Below are 24,889 nucleotides of genomic sequence, written 5' to 3' on the forward strand. Positions count from 1 at the left end.
CTCAAGAACAAGAAAACACATCATGTTGTGAAAAACAAGGTCTATTCATTTGCTGTGGATTTTCACTCGACGGATCCCTTAAATGGGCTATTATGGAGTGTATTTCTTGACAGTAAGTGGCCTGTTTGCAGCATGTTGCAGTATTCAGGTGTCCTAGAAGCAGAAGCAGGTCATTTGGGAGACGTCAAGCGTGAGAAGTGCTCGTAGGCAGAGCTTTCTGGCACCTGTGAGGTAGGACTGAGAACAAAACGAATGCTATAAAAGACTTCTTTTTTTTTTTTTTTTCACTCTGAGGCTATTAGCCGCTTTTATTTGGAGGCTATAGCAGCTCAATGAATTTGATATTTATTCCTGTTTGTTTTTGATTTGCAAATTCACACCCTGTTCTTCTGCAGCACCTGCGTCCTTCAGATGTGGACTAACACTGCAGCATGAAGACAGGCATTCATTTTCCCCTCTGCCTCAATTACAGCCCACATACAGCTTTGGTGGGAAGCCAGAAACATCTCACAACACACCAGCAGTCGCCCCCTGCCTAGCCCAAACCCCCAAAATATCCATGTCTCCTAGATGGCTAAAGGTGGCCGCTTCATCGACATACTTCTAGACTTTCTGCAGTCTCACGCCTAATCTGGGCTATGATAAGGAGCAAGCAGCATGACGAGCTAGACTAATGGCTTTATGATGAGCTCCTATCGTCATTCACATCTGCATCAGCACAGCAGGGAGCCTTACGCATGAATCGGCGAGCTGCAAAGCTACATTCAGAGCCACTTCTGGAAAGACTCACTGCTCATATTCCGTGTCTACGATGGAGGTACAGTGGTGCCTTGAGTTTACTATCAAACTAAACGAAAAACAAAGGGAATTAGATGTTGTCGATTTAAAACAGCTACATAGTTTAGCCTTTAGTCTGCTAGTTAAATGCTAATAGGAAACGCCATAGGCATGGGCTAGCTAGAATAGGAGTTACAGTGTTATAAGCCTTTAAGCAACTGATATTTGAACACAACCGGTGCACCAACACGTCGACAGACAATATAACATTACTCACAGTCATATATTATTTATTCTCTGCGAAGAACGCCTTATATTAGTGCCGTACAGAGAAGCGGAGAGCAACTGAGACGTCTCCACGTACAGTATTTGTATCTGTCTCTTATTCTACCCCGAGGTGGCCAAGGCGGGCACACCAGAAGGGGCAGCACAATGGCCATTTATTTGGTGCAGTGTGTGCATCTTGGCCACCTGTGAGCATCATAATACTGACATGCGGCTATACGTTGAGACGGTCACAAATCCTCAGTAAGCTGCAGTCAGGGGCGGAGCTACGTGGTGGCCAGGTGTGAGACTGAAAGTCGGCTACCCTGCTGGCACCTGCGACCACCCCTTGTGTTTTTTAAGGGAGGAAAGGTTCTATCAACTCCCCCCAAATAGAAGTACTGATTCAACGCCGTAAGTAAAAGAAGATACAGAATTTTACATGTACTTAAATACAAAAGTGAAAAATAAAAATGAATTTTTACAATGAATTATATGTACAACACCCGCTTTGATAATTTGGGAGAATGAAAAAAAAAATGCACACAGAATAGTTTCCCTCTTTGATTAACTTCTCCCTGGTTCACGTTCCTCAATGTCACTGCTGTCCATGATTTTTACACGTTGTAAATCCAATTAAGATCTAATCTGTAGTTGACTTTACTACTTTACATTTTTTTAGAACTTTTTTTATGGCATGTCGTCATCTGCGGATATTTAAAAAGGCAAAGGCTCTATTTTGACAAGCTAAGGAGTAAAAAGTACAGAAATCCATGAAAAAAAGTAAGTAAAGTAACAAAGTATTTGTAATTCATACTTCTGACCACTGTCAAAAAGAAATTTTCCCTCTCAGAGATTACCACAACAGTCCAGTTGCGATCAATTCAATGCTCTCAGAATGAAATGACCTGGATGAATGACAATATTTACAGGCATTGAGTAATTTTGTTTTACTTTAGACTTATTAGTCCTATTATAGAGTGGTTTACTTATTTTTTTACAGTTATATGACAGATAATGTTGAAAGTTAAAGGTTTTATCATGATCACAGTTTGACACTGATATATCGTAGATCCCCGCATACTCGCGGTTTGGCACCTGGGTATTCACCTATTCACGGATTTGTTTAAAAAAAAAAAAAAGATTTACTTTTTTTTTCAATTACCTTTTGTTTTTTTTCTTTTTTTGGGGGGTGGGGGGACCAATCCCAAAAACGATTGTTGGCAGGTTATCCCCGCTTTAAAAAAAAAATAATGCATATTTTTTCAATACAATCATAATGGGTGTTAATTATCAGTGGATTTTCTGATTTTTCTCTATCCCCCAATAGCGGGGGTGGACCGTAGCAATACATTAAATTCGACAGTACTAACACATTCAATTATTTTTATTTCCAATGGGAAAACTGATTATAAATCATATTGCGTTTGTCCCATACCATATCCCCCATACCATATACTTAATATAAGTCACTGATGGTGTAGTGGTGCACTCGCCTGACTGGTGCGGGCAGCGTGGGATCAGTTCCCACTCAGTGACGGTGTGAAAGTGAGTGCGAATGGTTGTCAGTGTCCATATGTGCTCTGCAACTGACTGGCGACCAGTTCAGGGTGTAGTCCGCCTTTCGCCCGAAGTCAGCTGGAATAGGAACCAGCACCCCGCGACCCTAACCAGGATAAGCGGTGTTGAAAATGGATGGATGGATATACTTAATATGAAGCACGAAAGGGGTCGCAAGGGTAAACACCCTCTCAACTGTTCTCTCAAGTGATTGTGGATGTGGTGGAAGCAAGGTTCTTCCCCAAGTGTCTCTCTGCATATTTAATGTGCCTGTGTGGATGATGGGGGATGAGTGCGATTGGTGTAAAATGGAGCTATTAACTAGCAGGTGCAGATCGGACCGTGTGGTCCTAGGCTGCAGAAATGGAAGAGAGGTGTGTTCGTTTCAGATAAGGTTTTAGCAGGCACACGCTGCACACCAAGTAAGGAGAGTGAAAATAAAGGGGAGGGGGAGAACTATGCGAAAATGGCATCATCAGTACACGCTGACATGCATGATGGATGCCAGTAATCAACAGTTTCATACTGAGAAAACTTGCATTGCTGAGCCCTATTTGTCATCTAGTTCTTATCATATCTGCGTCCCAAATCAGCAGAACTTTGGGCCAATTTCATGCTTCGGTGATATCATGGACAACATCATTTTCACAAGGGAAATGGAGCAAATGTATGTATTGAATTTACTTTTAATTTAGTGCCATACAGTATGTGCTACAAGTAAAAACAAACTGGTATATGCCCAAGCCTCACAGAGATAATCACATTTTCTCTTATGAGAGGTGTGAAATAAGCCTTATGTGCTTAAAAAGGGAACTACAGTATGCATAAATATGTAAAACTACAAATTTTCCTTTAGTTCCATGATACAGTATGTGTCTGCATTTTAGCCAGTCTTCAGAACCAGCTTCCATTATTTAGCACTTCAAGATTGCACAACTGCACTTTTAGCCCAAGGAGCCCATTTGTAACATACTATAATGGCAGCAGAACCATGCCAAAGGTAATGGTAAGGAAAGGTTAACAACAAAAAAGTCATAATTAAATTTGAAACAAGGAAAAGTATATTATAAACAATCCTAACCATACATGCCTAAGAAAATTGTACGTTTTTGTTTAGTAACCATCAAGAAACCAAGAAAACAACCTTGAAAAAAAATCCTTTAGGGCATGTACTGTATGTGTAATATCCATCCATCCATCCATCCATTTTCTGAGCCGCTTCTCCTCACTAGGGTCGCGGGCGTGCTGGAGGCTATCCCAGCTGTCATCGGGCAGGAGGCGGGGTACACCCTGAACTGGTTGCCAGACAATTGCAGGCCACATACAAACAAACAACCATTCGCACTCACAGTCACACCTATGGGCAATTTTAGAGTCTCCAATGAATGCATGTTTTTGGGATGTGGGAGGAAACCGGGCGGCACGGTGGCCGACTGGTTAGAGCGTCAGCCTCACAGTTCTGAGGTGCGGGGTTCAATCCCCGTCCCCGCCTGTGTGGAGTTTGCATGTTCTCCCCGTGCCTGTGTGGGTTTTCTCCGGGCACTCCGGTTTCCTCCCACATCCCAAAAACATGCATTAATTGGAGACTAAATTGCCCATAGGCATGACTGTGAGTGCGAATGGTTGTTTGTTCCTATGTGCCCTGCGATTGGCTGGCAACCAGTTCAGGGTGTACCCCGCCTCCTGCCCGATGACAGCTGGGATAGGCTCCAGCACGCCCGCGACCCTAGTGAGGAGAAGCGGTTCAGAAAATGGATGGATGGATGGATGGGAGGAAACCGGAGTGCCCGGAGAAAACCCACGAAGGCACGGGGAGAACATGCAAACTCCACACAGGCGGGGCCGGGGATTGAACCCGGGTCCTCAGAACTATGAGGCTGACGCTCTAACCAGTCGGTCACCGTGCCACTTATGTGTAATACATTTAATTTATTTTAAGATATTCATCAGGGCCATCTCTCTATTTTACTTCAACAGAGGAGTTCAGGTTGAGTTCTGGGGTTACTTTGGTACATCTGGCACACTCATGGGCAGTTATTGGCCAAACGTGGCCAGGATAGGAATATTTTGAGGTTTAACTGCACAACCTTATGAAGCAAATCACTGCAATCAAACAATTTCTGTAACTCTAAACTCATTCACTGGCGTGGATGTTTATGTTGGGCAACTGGATATCCAACCGTTTACTGCCATCGACGTATATATTCGTCAAGTATGTTTTTCAAAGGGTAGGAGTGAAAGAGGGTCTCGCCCAGCTTATTTATGAAATTCAGATTTGTAAACTACTGTAATGACTAACAGATGCCTGTAGATGGCGTAGATGGTATTTGAGATTTCATCGTACCCTACATGTTGCAGCAAAGTAACCGGTGAACATGAGCGAACCTCCTCCGTGTCACTACAGTGTTCTTTTCAGTGTACAGTGTGTAACATGGAGGAGAATTGGTTATGTTCTGGGGCTGCTTTTCTGTATCCGGCACACATATTGTCATTTCCATCTTAAAAGATGTTTATTTGACAAGTAAAAACATTATTTCAACTCAGAATTTGTCCAGGATATAAATATTTTGGGCTTAACTGAACAACCTTATGAAGCAATCAAATGATTTACTGTATATAACTCTGGATAGTTTGAGATTTCATCGTGCGGTGCACGCACTCTGTGTCGGCATGAAGGAAAGCAGCCCCAGAACATAAACAAGCCTCCTCTGTGTTTCACAGGAGCTATGGCGTTCGTTTCTGTTTACAGTGTGAGACATAGAGCTTTCGTTATGTTCTGGCATTACTTTAATTCTTGCCATGGTCATTGAACAAATAATAACAATTTAAATTCAAAATATGGCCAGGCTATGACGCATTTTGTATGTAACACACACGTGCGAGAAAACGGAACACACCTTGTCAACAAAATCTCAATTTAAAAAAAAAAAGTTTGTTACAGCTAGGTTCAAAATATTTCATAAGATTCTGTCAGAGTTCTCTCTGTGCATTCCCCATCTGCTTCTTCCCTGTTCCCAGCGTTTCTTCGCTCGGGTGGATTTGGTGCATTAGTGGAATGAAACGTTGAGTGCACCTGTCAGATTAAAGGATTGACTTCTATTATTTGTTGACTGAAACTGTTAAATATAATCCGCTTGTCTTCCTGTGAAATAGATTGAATTGGAGTGTGGATGTATTGGAAGTGAAAGAGGCCTGTTATCCCCGCTCTGCTCTCACCGGGAATACATATTAAATATTTACAGTATTCACTCTGCTGCTTGTGTATTGTCCGTTGCACTTGCGAGGGGGATATGTGCATTTTAGTGTGTTTATGGAAGAAGAAGTAGGATGTGGAGGATGAGGAGAGCTCCTCTTTCATGTGCTGTAGCTTTGATTATTGCTTTCCACTGTTGGATTAATATTCAGCATGCCTCTCTCGGAGGACTGTGCGAGTCAACATCAATTTGTGTAATCGGAATACCTATGATGACTGTGATGAGTGCATGTAATTCCCACAGACCGACGCTTACTCTTTGTCGAGTTCAGAAGGAGCAACCTGGGCTGATTGCATATTATACGTATGATTATATAAAGCGTGTCGCGGCGCCTCTGGTGAATCAAGAGGAGCGCGTGGAGAACAATTCCCAGCAAAGGATGCTTTTCATGTGGCCTGGAGCTGGCCCAGGGAGCAGGATAGAGTCATCAAACTCCCAGTGAAGCTTGCTGCATTTTGACACCATAATACGCGCGCACACACACACACACACACACACACAGATTGGTGTTGCTACGGCAGCAAGCTGAAATCAAAGTGGTTTCTATTGGCGGGCCTTCCCCAGCCCCCCACCACCCCCAATCCTCTGGGAAGCTCAGTGGCTCTCTTCTATGATACTTCTCCTGTCATTCTGATCAGCTGCAGAGACACCACCAATATTTGCCTTTAACGCACACACACACACGCGCGCAAATGTGATCCCACACACACACACACACACACACAGTTAACCACCGCTGGGAGCGATGATCACAAGAGAGGCAACAATGAGCGAGTCTGTGCTTCACTGCAGTTTTGATGATAAATAAAGACAAAAATACGATGCGTGACAGCTTTATATCTTCACGCTTTCATCTTTATGTACAATTGCTCTACATATACAGTACAACCTTATTACATTACTTGCACAATATAATGAGATCAAGACGAGAGCTGTACAGAAAAATCCTGCTTTTGAAAAGATAACTAGAAATGCATCGTGTACGTTTGCTTTTTCAATACTTTTTCCCATGTCAGTGTGTGAATGGCACAGACACGAAATGCGGTTGAACGAACTCCATCCATCCATTTCCTATTGCACTTGTCCTCATTAGGCGCCACGGTTGAGCTGGAGCCTATCTCAGCTGCCCTTGGGTGAGAAAAATAACCATTCACAATCACACCCATGGGCAATTTAGTCTTCAATGAACTATAATGCATGTTTTTGAAATAAGGGAGGAAACCCACAAAAACACAGGGAGAACATGCAAACTCCACACTGGAAGGAAGATTCAAACGCAGAACCTCTAAACTGTGAGACAGACATGCTAACCACTATTCCAATACTCCGGTTTAAGAAAAGGTAATAGTGAAAAGCCAGCACAGGGGTGTAAAGGCAGAATGTAAATTTACCGGATCAAGCTGTATACATGTGGTCAGATAATGTCTATACTGGTGAAGCAGCATGTTGTCTATTTGCCAAGGTTATTTTTGGACTACCCGCTACCAGAGGTAGGGGACTCGAATCACATGACTTGACTCGGGTCAGACTCGAATCGCCAATTTTAGGATTTTAGGACTTTGTGTGGCTAAAGCATATGGGTGATTCGACATGACTGACTTGGTATTCGTCAGACTAGAATTGACTGCATGACTTGACAAGTGTTACCTGTTTACATTTTAAAATCAAGCTAGTGTGCCATTTGTTTTGTGTTTGAAAGAAAAGTTACCTTTTGTGTAGTGCGCAGTAACCTGGCAACCTACCAGTATGAAATGATGTGGAGTGCAGAGGCCACCTCATGTAGCAAGTACACCATATTGCCAAATATATTCACTTACCTGCCTTGACTCACATATGATTTTAAGTAATATCCCATCCTAAATCTGTATGATTTCATATGATGTTGGTCTACCCTTTGCACCTGTAACAGCTTCAACTCTTGTGGGAAGGCTTTCACAACAAGGTTAAAGAGTGAGTCTATGGGAATTTTTGTCCATTGTTCCAGGAGCATATTTGTGATGTCACAAACTGATGTTGGACGAGACGGCCTGGCTCACTGTCCACTTGAAATTAACCGGAAGGTGTTCTATCGCGTTGAGGGCAGGACTCTGCGCAGGCCAATCATGTTCATCCTTAAAGACATGGATGAGAGAATTTGATGTGGCTGAACTTGACTGTCCTGAAAAATCCTGACCTCAACCGTATAAAACACTTCTGGAGGAATTAGAGCGGCGACTGAGAGCGCGTAACCTCATAAATTCCCATTAACACACTCCTAAACCTCGTGGAAAGCCTTTCCAGAAGAGTTTAAGATGTTATAACTGCAGACGGTGGACCGATGTCATATTAAAATTAAGTTTGAGATGTCACCTAAATTCATATTGAGTCAAGGCAGGTGAGCGAATACTTTTGGCATTATAGTGTATCTTAGAGCGAGCACCAAAGATGATGAAAATTCGATTCAAGGGTTATACTTTTGATAAATTCAGAGAAAAGAGTAGCTATATACAAGGTTTGCACCTCAAATATAAGAGACAATAATTACAACATCTAACTTCACCCGTCACTATAAAACCCATTGAGACAAGTACGTTTCGATAAGTTTAGCTAACCAACTTTCATGTCATCTATGCGTCCAATTAAGAAGACGATAAAGTAACAGACAATACGGAAACTGTTTTGGGACCATTAAAAATGTGACTTGAGTGTGTTGGTTAAGCTAACTCACTCAAGTACAGATACTTTACTGAGTGAAAAGTGGCTAATTTGCGAATATATGTTGTAACTGAGCATGACTGTATGACTGAACTTATGACATGCCTAACGCAAGTTAGGACTTGACTTGCTCTGGGCGAAGGGCAGACTCCACCCTGGACTGGGCGCCAGTCAATCACAGGGCACTTATGGAGACAGACAATCTTTCACACTCACATTCATACTGTCACTGATTCAGAACTGAACCCACTCGAAACTTGATAAACCCCCGACGACCAGAACTACAGAGGTACAAAAAAAGCTTATAACTATAGGGCTGGGCAGACATTAGACACTGTCCTTACCTCCTATTTTTCCATTCAGTTCCAGTTAAGTTTACTGTACCACCTAAGCACTTATTCTATAGTCTATGTTTTGCTGCTCTACATTTCATGTTAGTTTAGCGGCTAGCATGCTAAAGTCTTCTCCCTGTTAACTCTTCTTCTTCTTCCATGTGTTGCATGCACCTACTCCTGATCCTCCTTCAGGAGCAAGATACGGCTCTTGTATTGGATCTCAATGGCAATAATGTAGTGTATGTGTACGGAAGGGGTTGGTGCGACGGTCAATAAAAGATGTGCAGAATTCCGAGAGAGGCTTGGACATTTTGGAGCAAAAGTTCACGACAGTGATTTATAACCCTGCAATAACACCATTTCATTACCAACCAAATTACTGTTCCATGGGACATACTGTTGTTGTCTTCAAGTCAAACTAATCCCCTTCCTATTTTCACATGCGGGCACCTTATCCTCTGGGACATGCGTGGTTGATGCTGGATGGGATTACCAATGACAAGCGGTTTCTCCGCATCCCGAGAAGGTCTTTTATTGTCCTCATGTAGATCATCAAGCAATAGAGTGACGCTCATATTTCAAATCCTATAACCATATCTCTCACGAGCTGCAGGACGCACCCTGGCTCAATTAAAACGCAATTAGCTGCTTTCATATGGAACCTAATCCAACTGCGCTAATGTCCAAATGCCATTGAGGGTCATTTGTAATCATTTTTGCAGAACATCCATACATTCACAGACACGTCTAATGCATCATGAGCACCATCCTGCAGGCGTCGGTTGATCACTCCCTGCAGCCTCGCTTGAGCCCGCTCCATGGGGGGGGGGGGGGGGGGGGGGGGGATACGCACATCAATCCGTCTCCACCTCGTCGCTGCACTTGCTTAATTCTCTTGGTTAGGAAATCTCTCGAGACACGTCGGAGGAAGGAAGCGGTATATCACCCACATTAGACGGATGTGCACCCCGTTAATTGTTTGTTATTATCTGAAGTCAAGATAGGAGAAGAAGCGATGCGGATCCATTTTTGCCTCTTATGAAGCGTCACATGGAGGGGGGGGGAATCATATTAAGTGTGCTATTAAACTAAAACATGATGTTAAGTAGCATGGTAAAACTAGTTTGCCTTCTTAATTCAATCCAAATAGGTAATAAAATAATACACATTTCAAGGAATAATATAAAAACGAGCAGAATCCTCATTATTATGAAATGATAGCCTCTTTTCTGTACAATATTGAATTTGGGAAAGCTACATATGTTTGAATTCTTCATAGTACACATTGCATCCTAATTGTTTTCTAATAAACAAGTTTTGCCAAGTTGCATTGCTAATAATGTGTATGGGTAGGCTACATTAAAAAAAATTAAAAATTAAAATAAATGTCGCATTATAGCGCACGCACTTACGTCTCTGAAACGGTTCCAGTGCTTGATCTTGCGGCTGTACTGGGAAATGGTGGACAGCCACTGCTCGTCCTCCATAAAATTGCCCGTCTTTTCCGCCTCCTTCACGCTCCGCACTTCGGTTGCGGCGGCGGCGGCGGCGGCGGTGGCGGCCTGGAAGCTGCTGGAGCCGAGCAGCACCAGCACCAGCGGCGGGACCGCGAGGCACAACATATCCGCCCTGTGGAGCACGCTGAGTCGGTCAAAGAAGGAGAAGAAGCAAAACGCACGTTCTCGGCTCTCCTCTTCTCGGAGCAGGATGAAGACGAGGAGGAGGAAGAGGAGGATGCTGAGGCTGGAATGAAAAAAGTGATTAGCTTCGAGGATGCTCTTCTTCTGTGCGGGGAGGGAGAGAAGGGAGGGGAGGAGGGCGGGGGGTCTAGCCTAGATTGGAGGGAATGTAAATCCGCTACGGCTAATCTATAAATACAAAGGCTCCTCAGTTTACGACGGAGGCAACGTAACCCGAGTCAGCCAGTCAGAACACGAACCGTTAATGCACTAGTAAAGTTGTAATTCCAGTACAACTTTTTATGAAAAACAACCATATATTATGAAATATAAGCCATCACATAAAATGTGTGTGTATATGTATATATATATATATATATATATATATATATATATATATATATATATATATATATATATATATATATTCTTTTTTTTGTGAATTGAGTAAAATTAGTTAATTTGTGGTTCAGTTGACGCTATTTCTAGTTGGAGTATTATAAATTAATTTGTATTAAACCACTGGTTCTTAAACTTTTTACATCAAGTACCACCTCAAAAAATACTCCAAGTAGCCCCCAAAATGACCAAAATTAATACAGTAGCGTAGTAGGCCCATAATAGCAATTAGTGTTTATAAAAAACGAGGAAGGTGTTATTTCTTTAAGTATATTTAATATTATTGACAGCCACTGTAACATTGTGCTGTTGGAGCATTAACATTGCACGTATATATAGAAAAATAAATACTTAAACGATTCAATTAAAATGTATTGCACATAAAAGGGCGGCACGGTGGCCGACTGGTAAGAGCGTCAGCCTCACAGTTCTGAGGACCCGGGTTCAATCCCCGGCCCCGCCTGTGTGGAGTTTGCATGTTCTCCCCGTGCCTGCGTGGGTTTTCTCCGGGCACTCCGGTTTCCTCCCACATCCCAAAAACATGCATTAATTGGAGACTCTAAATTGCCCGTAGGCATGACTGTGAGTGCGAATGGTTGTTTGTTTCTCTGTGCCCTGCGATTGGCTGGCAACCAGTTCAGGGTGTACCCCGCCTCCTGCCCGATGACAGCTGGGATAGGCTCCAGCACGCCCGCGACCCTCGTGAGGAGAAGCGGCTCAGAAAATGGATGGATGGATGGATGGATGCACATAAAAGATGAATAAAAATTGTACCTATACACTTAAAATTAATTTGGGTTTTTTGTTACCGCAACTCCATCCATCCATCCATTTTCTGAGCCGCTTCTCCTCACTGGGGTTGTGGGCGTGCCGGAGCCTATCCCAGCTATCATCGGGCAGGAGGCGGGTTGCCAGCCAATCGCAGGGCACATACAAACAAACAACCATTCGCACTCACATTCACACCTACGGGCAATTTAGAGTTGTCAATTAACCTACCATGCATGTTTTTGGGATGTGGGAGGAAACCGGAGTGCCCGGAGAAAACCCACGCAGGCACAGGGAGAACATGCAAACTCCCCGGTCCTCAGAACTGTGAGGCAGACGCTCTAACCAGGCAGACAATCTAACCAGTCATCCACCGTGCTGCCGTTACTGCAACTCAGTCCAACTAAAAGTACCTAAATCATTGGGTCAACTTGAAATATGAAATTTAATTATTGTCAACTCATCAGTTAAATCAGAGCAGTCCAAGTAACTCAGATCACCAAATTGACTCGATTAAATATGAGTAGCCCCTGCAAAACTGCCCGGGACAACCCACACAAGCCCACAAGTCAAGACCGGTCAAGACTGCCCCCTGGTCCGTGTGGAAAGGACGCCATTTTTTTTATTTATTTTTTTTAATTTATTTTTTTTTTTTTACAAGGAGGCCCAGACATTGCATCATCAGTCAACATAAGGAGGTAAGAAAAGATTTTTGTAAATTATAAAGGTGCAGTTCGCCATTCTATGCAATGTTAAAATGGTTTCCAAACCAGGTTCCTTAAGCTAGCTATTATCCTCTGTATGATTAACTAAATACTACCCTTGTTAGCTCCCTATAAGTTATATAGCCTATTAGCTAACTATCTGAATACAGCAAGGGCATTTTTATATCAGGATTTTCCCACTATCTAAGGCAATTTTGATCTCAAAACAAACAAACAAAACAAAACAGGTAAATACTGGATATGGTTCTCCATACATAGACATTACATGCATTGTACGATTCAGATACTTCTAAAAATATTTCACCATTTGTGGAGTGCAGCTGTTCAAAGCACCTCTAAATTTGCAACTGTTATGTTTTTAATTACATTTTCATTGTTTTATGAATTTATATATTGTTCTTAAACCAATCTTATCTCGGAGTACGTCAGCAATGTGAGGTCTCACACTTTTTAAATCGATATAAGCGTCCCTCCCACTTAATAATGCAATCCCATCAATGACTGCAATGTGGGATTCAACAAAGCTCATCTGTTTTAAAGCAGCAGAATACTTCTCTGCAAGTATGCTAATGCAGACATTCTGACAGCTTCATGAAAACTAATGCCCATGTGCAAATTTACACATTTTACACTCACACCAGGGTCCAATTACTTGTTGTCACGTTGCACTATTTCATATTCTCAGTATACGTGAGGCAGCTGGATGACCATCTCGCATGATGAAAACTTTAAAGTAGCTGCACGTATGCTTCCATTATGTATGTGATGGTTCTACGTACCCGGGGAGGTTGGGAGCAAACACGGCTGACGGTATTCAAGCCTCGAGTCACATCCTGTAAAATGACAGACCCACAGGACGGGGGAGGGGGACCTTCAGGTATTCCTTGTATGAGGTACTGGAAAGATGGGCTCCTCTGTCTGAGATGTATGCAGATTGCAGAGACTTGCGTTATAGCACAGCAACAAGCCATCAAGCACAAGCCAAGCATTGGAAAACATACTGTAGCTTTTGTCTGTTAACATGAGATTGTGACAGGTCACTCAATCTCCTGATATGGGGCTGAATAGCAAAGGGAAATGACAGTAGTATAATAGCCATCAGTTCTCTCTGTATCATGTAAAATTGCAAAAACACAATTATTTACCGTCAATCAAAAACAAGCTAATTTGATGGTGTTTTGTTTGTTACACTTTTAAAGTGGAACTAAACAGGCGCAATAAATGTCATATACATTTGACACACCACAGAGAAGAGTAATGTTAACAAGCCTGCCAAATTTGAATGAATTTTTAAAAAACGGCTAAGTATACAAAGTCAGGCTTCAAAACTTGAATAATAACGGCCACCTATCAGCTCTCATACACTGTGGGCGTGTCAAATGGATGCACCAAAAGGAATCAAACATACTGAGGGGGTGATAGCTTATACGATGTAAAATCACATTAGAAGGCTCAACTTCAAAATTTAATGGTTATTGTGGACTATAATCATAAAAATAAGCACACGAGTCAGTTAGCCTAGTTGTTAGTGACATAATGTCACAGCTGAACACAGCACCTGATGAAGCGGCACTGCCCCATTCACTAGTATCAAGTTACCCACGAAGCCGTGTTGTCTCTGGAATCAGGAAAATTCAAATGGTGAAAAAGATGCTTAAACTGTATCTCAACAGTTCAGCACTATATTGTTATGTCTTTGCATATGTTTTTAGCACTTCAAACATATTTAATGTAATTAGAAACAAAACACGGATTTCTGCTTAGTGCCACTTTAAACTGTTGGTCATCATAAACTGGAGGATCATTCCACCAATAGGTCTTTATGTGCAACTATAGGTCTGTGTTTCTTTACCTTTTAATGTATCATCATGGTGCCATTTTGGTACTGGATTTAATTTTAATTATAAAGATTGAAATATTTAAGAACACAAACACAGTCCTTAGCACATGCAGGAAAAAAAAAAACCCAAAACATATCAGAGGTCACCAATATGGTAATTACTCACCAGTGATGGCACATGGTGATTTCCTAGGAATGTTGTGGAAGTGATGAGTTGAAAATGTACACTTGCAGAGATTGTTTTACCATAAAATATTGCATATTTATATTTTCCTACTTTGTTAAATCATTTTGATAATTATTGTTAGAAATCAGTGATGTGATTAGTGTCTTCACATAAATTTGTTTTTTTTTCTGAAATTTATATCGAACTGGTAGGCCTTTTCATGAATCTGTACCCAAACAGCTCTTCGTTTCAAAAGGTTCTACCCTGTACTATATTATACTGCTACTATAAATTTGAATGAAACAGCACAAAAAAGTCTATCTACCAACCTACGTACTGTACCTTGTTAGCTAGCCTATTTTAGGCTTGCCTAGCTCAGCCTAGCCTAGCTTAACCTAGCCTATTTTTGCGTTAGGGTATCATATTTTATCTGAGCTTATCGTAGGCTGGGATAGGTGAAGTTAGCCTAGGTGGAGATAGGCTAGACTGAGATAGGCTAGACTGAGCTAGCCTATCCTATCCCTTCAGAATTCTGATTCTGAACTGATTAAAAATCAGCAAGGTTTACAGTTGAGATTCTTTATTAAATCAATCTACTATTTGAGTAGTAGGAGAGATAAAATAGTTAACTCACAGGGCTCAAGCCACCTATCTATATGCTAGCACCTAGCTAGCCTCGCAAGCTGGTTAGCAAGCCAACTGTGATTCTCTGTCTAAAATAGCAGATCAGCATTACAATTAGAATTTGTATTGTCATTGCACAACGGCAATAATAAGTTGGAGAAATAACTTAGATAACTCACACACAGACCAAAATATATTAACAAAAATGACCAGACTGTTAAGAAAAAAAATAGAAAAGATGGAACTCAATTTTATGCAAAAAGAAAAACACGCAGAGTAAATGAGCTGATTGACATCAGGTGTCCACTGAGGCTAATGAGTTGGTCACTTGTCCTTGGAGAGAAAAATGGCAGCTTCTGATTGGATAGGAGCAAAGAGTGGGTGTGTCTTCAGTAGGAGAAGGAACTTGGGTCCATGTTGTGTTTGTCTGTGTTCCACTTCTTGAAAACTCACTTTAACAATATAATATAATATAATATAATATAATATAATATAATATAATATAATATAATATAATATAATATATAATATAATATAATATAATATAATATAATATAATATAATATAATATAATATAATATAATATAATATGGCGGCACGTTGGGCAACTGGTTAGAGCGTCTGCCTCGCAGTTCTGAGGACCGGGATTCAATCCTCGGCCCCGCCTGTGTGGAGTTTGCATGTTCTCTCTGTGCCTGTGTGCGTTTTCTCCGGGCACTCCAGTTTCCCCCCACATCCCAAAAACATGCATGGTAGGTTAATATATTTGATCTCGATCTGAGCCCAACTGCACATGTGAAAACAAAATAATTATGTTTTATTTCATGAGTCAAACTTTTTTTGATCCAGAATTGATCACAATTGCAGTTTGAAACAAAAATTATTTTACATTTTTTTCTCTCTTGGGTTCAACCAAATTTAACACCGATCTGATCCCAACTGCACATTTGGAAGCAAATTAATTTATATGTATTTTTTTTTAAAGGCTTTTTAATTAACAGTCACTTGTACTGTATTAGATTTTGTGCTCATTTGTTGTATTTATTTTAGGGGGCAAATGACTATGCAAACATATATAGTTTAAGATAATACAGAATCAAAGCAGTATGCAGTTTAAATCATGAAGAATATTTTAAAATAGCATTTTAGTATGATATTAGAAAAATAAATTACAGATTTAATGGAGTTTGCATGACACATGCTCAGGCTGCACACCTCTCAATTCAGCCACAAACAGCCTCCCCAAGTTGAAGTCAAATCACGAAAAAACGTCATCTTGACAGGGGGGCTAAATATTTGATGGCACGCCGCTAAAATGAGCAATCGCTTCATTCGGGGACGAGACACGGTGAGCCGACATAAATAATAATGATCAGAATCTCCTTTTTCTGTTGGTAGTCCTTCGCGTTCACTTCATCATGTCGCTATCAACTGCATGTGGCCCCCTACGTCCCCTGCGTCTATCATTTCACAACCGGCAATGACATCTGATCAATACACACAATAATTGTCATTCTTGGGCACGGTGCAACTGAGTGGAATGTGCCAGAAGTCTGGCTCATTGGGGAATGTCATGTCACACAACGTGTACACAGACAGGAGGAACAGAGGGGGAAGGCAATTCTTTTTTTAATTATGGAAATGGAAATATTGCATATCTACAGTACATCCTGAAAATGCAAAATCAGCCACAATGATGTTTATAACACTCCTTTATTTGTGACCTCATTTAGTGCTTTCACAGAAAGGTTCAAGGACTCTTTTCACAAAAGATAAAACAGTGGTGCTTTGAGATAAGAGCTCAATTCATTCCGTGACCACGCTCAAAACACTCATATCTCAAATCATCGTTCCCCACTGAATTGAAGCGAAATGCCATTAATCCATTCCAACCTACAAAACATCTATATTTTTCATGACAAAAATAGAACTTTATAATTGTAATTCTATACTTTTGTTATGAAAACATACAGTAATTACATAATTACATAGAACTAAAAAGACTGAAACAGTTTTTGTCTCACATTGCATCAAAAGAATGGTCATCGTGCTGCTCCTTCTGTTGTGCCCGCCTTGGCCACATGGGGGCAGTATAATACAGACAAACAGGTATACTGCACTCAGCTCCTTAGCCACTAATATCAGTTGTTCTTTGCATGGGACAAATAATTTTGTTTAGTTTGACATTAAACTTCAACTGGGAGTCTCAATAAACAAGTAAAGTCTCTTTTTTGAAGAATTGTTTTGGCAAAGCAAGAAATCGTCTGATAATCAACTTTTATCTCCAAAAACTTGTAAGTCTGGTCACTCATATCTCAAGGTGTGATACCTTGAGATATGAGATATAATGCCACGGGCCATTAAAAAAATGGACGGCGGGCTACAAATGGCCCATAGGCTGTAGTTTGGACACCCCTAACATAAACAATACATGCAGTAATTGCTTGGATTGGTTTTATTGTGTTTAACAAATTAAAGTCAAAGAATTTCAAAGTGGCCTTTATATCCTTTAATATTTGTGTACGCAGCGCCCGGAGAAAAAGTTTGGACACTCCTGCAAACATCATAATTAACCAATTTCGGGGCAACATTAATGCAGCATATATTACAGGAGTCTTGATCATGTAAATGCTCAGTGGACCAGCTTAAAGAATGAAGAGAGCCTTACTGGCCATACTTTGTGATCTGAAGTTTCCCATGATTTGAGTTCATCTCATAACACTTTCCCACAGAATGAAACAAACAGGCAAGGCCCAAGCCTCACTTTTAACCCGAGTTGCATACATACTGCATGTGTAAGGAGTTCACACCATGCGAAAAAGAAGTGCATCTGTCAGCACAACTCATCCAGGACTGAGAGCAAGCGGGTCTTTTTGTGCTTCTTCCAGCAATAAATCACAAGCTGAACGCGTCGCAGTCGCACCTCCGGGGTCGGTTGACTTGGAAACAAATTGACACACACGTGAATGTGATGATGCTGAGACACAGCGGGAGTGATGACAGATGAATGAGTGGACACTGGAGGTGACACAGAACTTTATGTCATCAGTTTTGGTGGAGTCAGCAGTATGAACGTGGGAGGAGACCATGCAGAACCGTCACTCACGACTGTGATACAAATACTCTGCTGTGAGTAAAAGTGCGGCTTTTTGGAGTAAAGTTTACAAGTAATATGAGAAATGTAATGAATATGTTCCTAGGTCAATCTGTCACCATTATTAAAGCTTTATTAACTGCACAGGCAATGTTTTAAGAAATATTTCAACATTACAATGTCATCTAAGTGTCAAAGTAAGCTTAGCAATGAATGGCATGTTTTTCACATCAACTTATCAAGTCAAGGCTCCATCTTTTTTATACTGTGTCATACAGGTTGAAATATAAGTTAAATACTAGCAGGAACAATAAAAACAATAGAATTGGCCCAACTTTATCCGTGAATAACAAAGACAAAATGACACAAACACACTTTACACCACAGGTGTCAAACTGGTGGCCCGGGGGTGAGATCCGGCCCGCCACATCATTTTATGTGGCCCGCGAAAGCAAATAAAAATTGCTAATTGTGTTCTGCTGTAATAACATTGAGATATTTGCAAGCATTTTTTTTGTTACCAATCCCCCTTTGAAAACACACGTAATAGTGGAAAAACATGTTTTTATAGGCTTCTGATTTTAAAACTGGTTATTCATGAATGTGTTGTGTATATCCATCCATCCATCTTCTTTACCGCTTCTCCTCACTAGGGTCGTGGGCTGCTGGAGCCTATGCCAGCTATCTTCGGGCGGGAGGCGGGGTACACCCTGAACCGGTCGCCAGCCAATCGCAGTGTGTTGTGTATACTGTATGCAATTATAGGTGGTAATCTTTTGTTTATTTGGGTTCACAGTCGTAGCGGCCCTTCGAGGGAAGTCATAACTATGATGTGGCCCGTGACAAAGATGAGTTTCACAACCCTGCTTTACACGTTACAGGAGTTTCCTCTCAAAACGTCAGCTTCATCGCGTCATTCCTGGAGGAAATGAAAGTGAGGAATCAAGAAATCAGCCTTTCAATCTTCCTTGCAGCCTCTCTCAGATTACCAAGCTCTGAGCGTGAGCCCATAAGTCGTGTTCCTTCATTGTGATCATAAAGTATAGACGCTTTTTCATGTCAGAGTTAAGTCCTTGTTGAAGTGGGAAAACACAGTGGGACTACAATGACATAAAGTATCAAGCTTATGTGTCAGAGTTAAGTCCTAATGAGGTGTGTTCACTTTGACGCGCCATCATCTTGTTAACATGATTTTAATTGGAACAATAATAAGTATGCACATACATACATAAGGTACATACAGTACAGTACATATACACTGGGAGGAAAAAGTATGTGACACCTTTGAAATCTCTTAAATTTGTGCATAAATTAGTCATCAAATGTAGTCTGATCTTCATCTTCACCTTCAGCGAGATTCATGGGATGTCTGGTGTGAATAGCTGTTGCAGTGATCATGTACATTATCCCTCTTACAGTAATCCCTCATAAACTTTAAACAATGATATTGTACTGAGGTGAGTTTTATTATTTGTTGCAGAGTGTTCGAGTCGTTTGGGGCATAAAATAGTTGTCCACCAAAAGTAGTGCGGCCTTTGAGAACAAAGAGGTTAATAAAACTGATGGAAACATTGCCTTTGTGTATAGATAAACATGTTTTATGACTGCAACAGTTTGACTCTGGAACACCTGATTCCATAAAGTTGCAGATTAGTATAAGTACTTAAATTAAATGCAACTTGCTACATGTCCTCAGAGCTGTGAGGCAGACGTGCTGACTACTAGTTCACCATGCTGCTGTATTGGAATCATAGTCATAGAGCATCTCCAGGATGATTCCACTTTCAGTGCTAACGTGGTCGCTATGTTGACAGGACGGCATCGCAACCACCACAACCTGGGACTTCTAAACCCCCCCGACTCAATTCATGTGTGGCCTTATTGCATCACGGGTGCCACGTCGAGGTGGGAAGCAGAATGGAAAGGAGCAAACAGAGCATGGCGCACACCGTGTTTTACAATTCAAACGGGCCTCGGAGAGCTGTTCAATTGCTCCGCCTCAGGCTAGCCACTTCATGCATAATGAATATACAAAGCAAAAGGATGGCTGAGGATGTTTTTTTACCACTCCAATTTTGTCTATAATGCGCAGTACTAATTAAATGGAGTTTGTTTCAAAGGAAACAGGGCACTTAAGTAACTCTTTTAACACAAAAACTTGAATCGAAATGTTGTTTTACGTGTTACTTTACACAATAACAGTGCTATAATAAGGTTCTTCAAATAGGGTGAGAGAACAGCTTTAATAATATTGCAAATATTCCCCATACGCAAATGCTGTACATTCGTAATTATTGTGAAGTATTAAAAATTCAAGTTACTGTTTTTTCCTGCAGTTGAACGAAGGAACAAAGAAAACCAACCTCTCAATAACAAGCTCTTCATATCATAAAAGCAGTGCAGTGAGGCCCCCATGTGGAACGTCGCCTTGTTACACTCTGAACAGGGAAACAAGAACCAGAAGGAAGAAAAATATGACATAGCAGAACATAGCATAAAATAGCCCAACTAAATAAGATTAAAAACATTTTGATGTCAACTTGCTACATAAAATCTAATTCAGCTGATTAAATACGGCAACCCCTAATGGGAAAAGATAAAAATCACAAAAACAACAGCAAAATTTAAAGTAATGCTTTGATATTTGAACAATGTAATAACTGTTAGGTTGATCAAAATACAAAAATGAGCCGTAGCGTGCAGAGAAAATGCATTTAAGTATGCATACATGATATAAAATAATTCTAAAATACTAACTAATGCAATTTTGTGTCACAGCTTAACTTGACAATCGTAAATATTACACATTAGAGCAGTGGTCCAATATATATATATATATATTATTTTTTTTTTTACACCAATTACCTCTTTTTGCCAACATTAATATACAGTCATATGTTAGGCACACGTGTCCAACAAAAAAGAAGCAGAGGTTTTATTCCTAATTATATATATATATATATATATATATATATATATATATATATATATATATATATATATATATATATATATATAATATAAATAATGAACATTACCACTGTGCTGAAATAAAGAAAAAAAAACTTAAATAATTATTCAATTACAATGTATTGTCCATAGCTAAACAATAATTGTTAATACATGTTTCAAAACAAGCAGTTCTTGATGATTAAATACAAATGTATTGTACTGTACTGTAAAGGTAAATACAACTGAACTGTACTTAAAAAAATGTACCGCACTGAATAAAAAAAAAAAAAGACTACTGTATGCATAGCTATGAACTTGATTCTAAATGTTTGATATTTCATGTTTTAAATGTCATTTTTATTTGTATTTAATTTGGCCACTCTTTTGCGTACTACGAGTGGTACTCAGTTAGAAAATTATTCCATGAATATACTGTTTTAATTTTGCAGGATTTGCAAGTTGACCCCAAAACCGAAAATGCCATTAGAGTATGCATACATGTACGAAGAATATACAACTAAATATAGGCAAAGAAATTGGTACAATATATGTATAAGAATATATTTTAAACTAATGTAATGATGATGCATGCAAAAAAAAAAAAAAAAGTCATACAAAGCATGAAATCAGCAAATAACACAAAATAGGAAGTCGTCTGATGATGACGAATAGCATTTTGGAAACTTTTTCATATACAAGCTGGGTACTGAATGACGTCTTTGCAACAAAAAAAAGAAAAAAGAAAAGAAAAAGAAATGATGCAACACATGACGAGGGGAGGTATGACGATATTATACGAACATTTAGTAGCTTTTCTCATAGTATTCTGTGCGAAAGCTTACCAAAAACAAAAGTTAACTTTTAAAAATGCTCTTGATACAAAATGATCTGATCCCCTCACGCCAACACATGCCCGTTTGACATTGGAGTGTTTGTGATTCATCGTCTCTGCTGCTTCCGACCGTTTCGTTGCAAATTCGCAGCCTACGTGCAAAACGTGAGGCTCGTGTGACGCCTGCTGTTGACCTCTCACCCTTTCTCAAAGGGGGAAAAACAAGTTTTGTTGTAGTTTTTTGCTGGGATAGTTTGGAGTTTGTGCATTTAAAAAAGTCTGGCTTGTTGTACAACTATAGTAAATGAACGGAAGGATGTGTTATTAAAAAGTACAATTCGAAGAATGGAAAAGTTTAGATGTGGTGGTGGTGGTGGGGAGGGGTCGCTGAAATGTTACCAGGCAGGGTAGAAGGCGGAGGACGTGAGGTGTCTCCTGATTGGTGGAGAAATCCAATGGGCGGAGCTTCTCCGCTGGCCTATTTAACGCTTTGTTCCATTGTTGCTCCATGTGTTTCCCAACTGGGTCCTACTAGGAGAGGGAGACTGACAGTGGGAACGTAGTTCGAGAGACACCTTTTGGCACTTAACTCGGCCTTTTTTTTTTTTTAAATAAAAAAAAGTTATTTTTTTTTTTTTAGTTTTACAATGTCTTGCGGTCATTCCCTGGACGGGAGCTTCCCACCTTCCCCGGCCGAGGACGGCGGCGGCTCCAAGCGTCTGTCCTGGGGCAGCCTGCTGCAGAGGCTCGCCGAGCTCAAGGTGCTCAATCACAGGCAGTGCAACGACAGTGACACCGGTGAGTGCTGCAGCAAACACTTTTGTCTCAGGACACTTCTTCAAGGGGATTTGACATTACACTAGTTTAAAAATCTCTATATATTAAATGCTATGTAACATCACTAAAGGCTTGAAGATGGATGCTTTGCCTTTGTGATTCCTGCACAAACACAAAGCATTTTTAACTTGAATGAATTTTTATTTTTTTTTAAAGAAAACAAAAACAATTGCATTTTATTTGTTGAACACAGAAATAAGAAAAAACAAACAAAAAAAAAACAAGTAAATGTTGCTTCAACTAAATATGTGTAGAACTGCTATAGTGTGTAAGTATGTAGAACTATATTTCTATTAAATGCAGTGCAACATCACAATAGACACCAGGGTGGCTTTATGATTCCCGCACAAACAGAAAGCATTTTTACTTAATATTTTAGCTAAAGTGGGTCAGAAAATGGATAGATGGATAAAATGAAACAAAATGTAAAAAAATAAAAGAAATACAATAATATTGTATTCATTGAAATTATATTGTTAAATGCAATGCAACATCACAAGACACATTCTGCAAATTCAAAGCATTACTTTAATAAAAAATATAGTACAAGGATAAGTCATATATAAGAAACGGCTGGATGAATGGGGAAAAAAGTGAAATAAAATGACGCAAATGAAAATAACTGAAATAAAATATATTTTAAACAAGTCAAAGAAAATAAAATATAAAAATAAAATAGATGAAAAAGGGAAATAAAATCAAAATTATAAATGTGAAATGATATGTGCTACACAATTTCATTTTGTTGAGCACAATTAATGCTTACGAATGTAATTGTGCATCATTTTCACATATTTTGATTTTCATGCTTGTATTGTGGGAGGTTAGCACAGCTGCCTCACAGTTCTGAGGTTGGGGGTTTGAATCCAGGCCTTCCAGTGTTGCATTTGCATATTCCAAAAGTATGCATTTTAGCTTCATTGAACATAATAAATTGTCCTTGCGTGTGAATGGTTGTTTGTCTCTGTGTCCTCATCTTTTTAATGACTCACCATCCTTTCTTTCAGGTTCCGTAGCAGACATGTCCCTGTCTAATTCCGAGAGCAGCTTCTTCTGTTACCCCTCCGAGGAGACCCTGGCCGCAGAGCTGGTGGCCACCATAGAAGAATCCCTCCACGGGGCAGCGCACCTCCTGGGTTGCTCCCGTCTCCTCGTACCCAACTCCCTTCTGGACCACGTGGGCCAGGAGCTGGTCCACTTGGCGGTCAGCGAGCCGTGCGGCCTGCGGGGAGCGCTCATCGACCTGTGCGTGGACAGGGGCGAGCTGGGGTCCCCGTGCAGCGTGGACGAGATCGCCGTGGACTCTGCCCTGGTGCCCACCTTCCACGTGACCCTTGTGCTGAGGGCCGAGTCGGGCGGACTGTGGCCCAAGGTCCGGAGGCTCTTTAAAAGTAGCCGGTCCGAGCAGACGTGCGAGACACCTGCGAGGCAACAACACTCTCTAAGACTGAGTTCCGGCTTCAGGGCCATGAAGAGGAAGTTGTACTCTTCGGGGGAGCTGCTTATTGAAGAGTGCTCCTGAACCAAACACTCCTTGACTAAAAAGTCTCAAATGAACAAGTGACACTAAGTGCACAATGCCTAAAATAACTTGTACTTCGGCAGCAGCTTCTCACCTGGTTGCAGGTGATTATTATAATTTTTTTTAAATTTCAGATTAGTTTTAAAGTCACTCAAAAGGACTAGTTTGGTACTTGATTGTCAACTGTTACATGCTTTTGTACTGAAGACAAATACATTATTTTCGATGAATTTTGTCTTGTGTGGTGATTGGGATGAGTTAATGAGTGCTTGGCTATTCAATTTCTTTAGATTCCAAAAAGTTGCTTTCAGTGTTTAATTAATTTATGTTTTGGCAAATAGGTCACATATCTTTAAAACAGACAGATGGGCCAGGTCATTCGTAGATGATTAAAAAACAAAGTATGATTTTTTTTGTTTTTGTTTTATTCCTCACTTTTTTTCTGTACCGCTTATCCTCACTATTCATCACTGAATAAAGATGAATTTAAAAAAATACATTTTAATTAACCATTTTTAGGGAGAAAATGAATGCAACAAATATTCCACATTTACAGGAGTATTACCA

The 24,889-nt window shown here is 40.3% G+C and overlaps 2 protein-coding genes across 2 annotated transcripts in view; one reads left to right on the forward strand and one right to left on the reverse strand.

The window, feature by feature from the left end:
* spock2 (SPARC (osteonectin), cwcv and kazal like domains proteoglycan 2) overlaps positions 1 to 10,692 on the reverse strand; it is a 39,205-nt gene extending 28,513 nt beyond the window's left edge. The window contains exon 1 of the mRNA XM_061789386.1: positions 10,297 to 10,692. Within this exon, the coding sequence (XP_061645370.1) occupies positions 10,297 to 10,506 (210 nt within the window). The 5' untranslated portion in view covers positions 10,507 to 10,692. The remainder of the gene's footprint in view (positions 1 to 10,296) is intronic.
* An 11,773-nt stretch (positions 10,693 to 22,465) lies between these two features.
* On the forward strand, positions 22,466 to 24,552 carry LOC133485585 (DNA damage-inducible transcript 4 protein-like). The gene is made up of 2 exons (XM_061789516.1): positions 22,466 to 22,761; positions 23,808 to 24,552. Exons 1-2 carry the CDS (start codon positions 22,611 to 22,613, stop codon positions 24,320 to 24,322), a joined length of 666 nt encoding a protein of 221 aa, XP_061645500.1. The 5' UTR covers positions 22,466 to 22,610; the 3' UTR covers positions 24,323 to 24,552.
* Positions 24,553 to 24,889: the final 337 nt, after the last annotated feature.

This window comes from Phyllopteryx taeniolatus, chromosome 11, assembly GCF_024500385.1.
Source record: "Phyllopteryx taeniolatus isolate TA_2022b chromosome 11, UOR_Ptae_1.2, whole genome shotgun sequence".
Lineage (NCBI taxonomy): Eukaryota > Metazoa > Chordata > Actinopteri > Syngnathiformes > Syngnathidae > Phyllopteryx > Phyllopteryx taeniolatus.

What these genes read in the sequence shown, in the direction of transcription:
- LOC133485585 (XM_061789516.1), top strand. Translation starts at nt 22,611, where the DNA reads ATGTCTTGCGGTCATTCCCTGGACGGGAGCTTCCCACCTTCCCCGGCC. An exon ending in GTGCAACGACAGTGACACCG is followed by an intron (nt 22,762 to 23,807) that starts GTGAGTGCTGCA and finishes CCTTTCTTTCAG; the next exon opens with GTTCCGTAGCAGACATGTCC.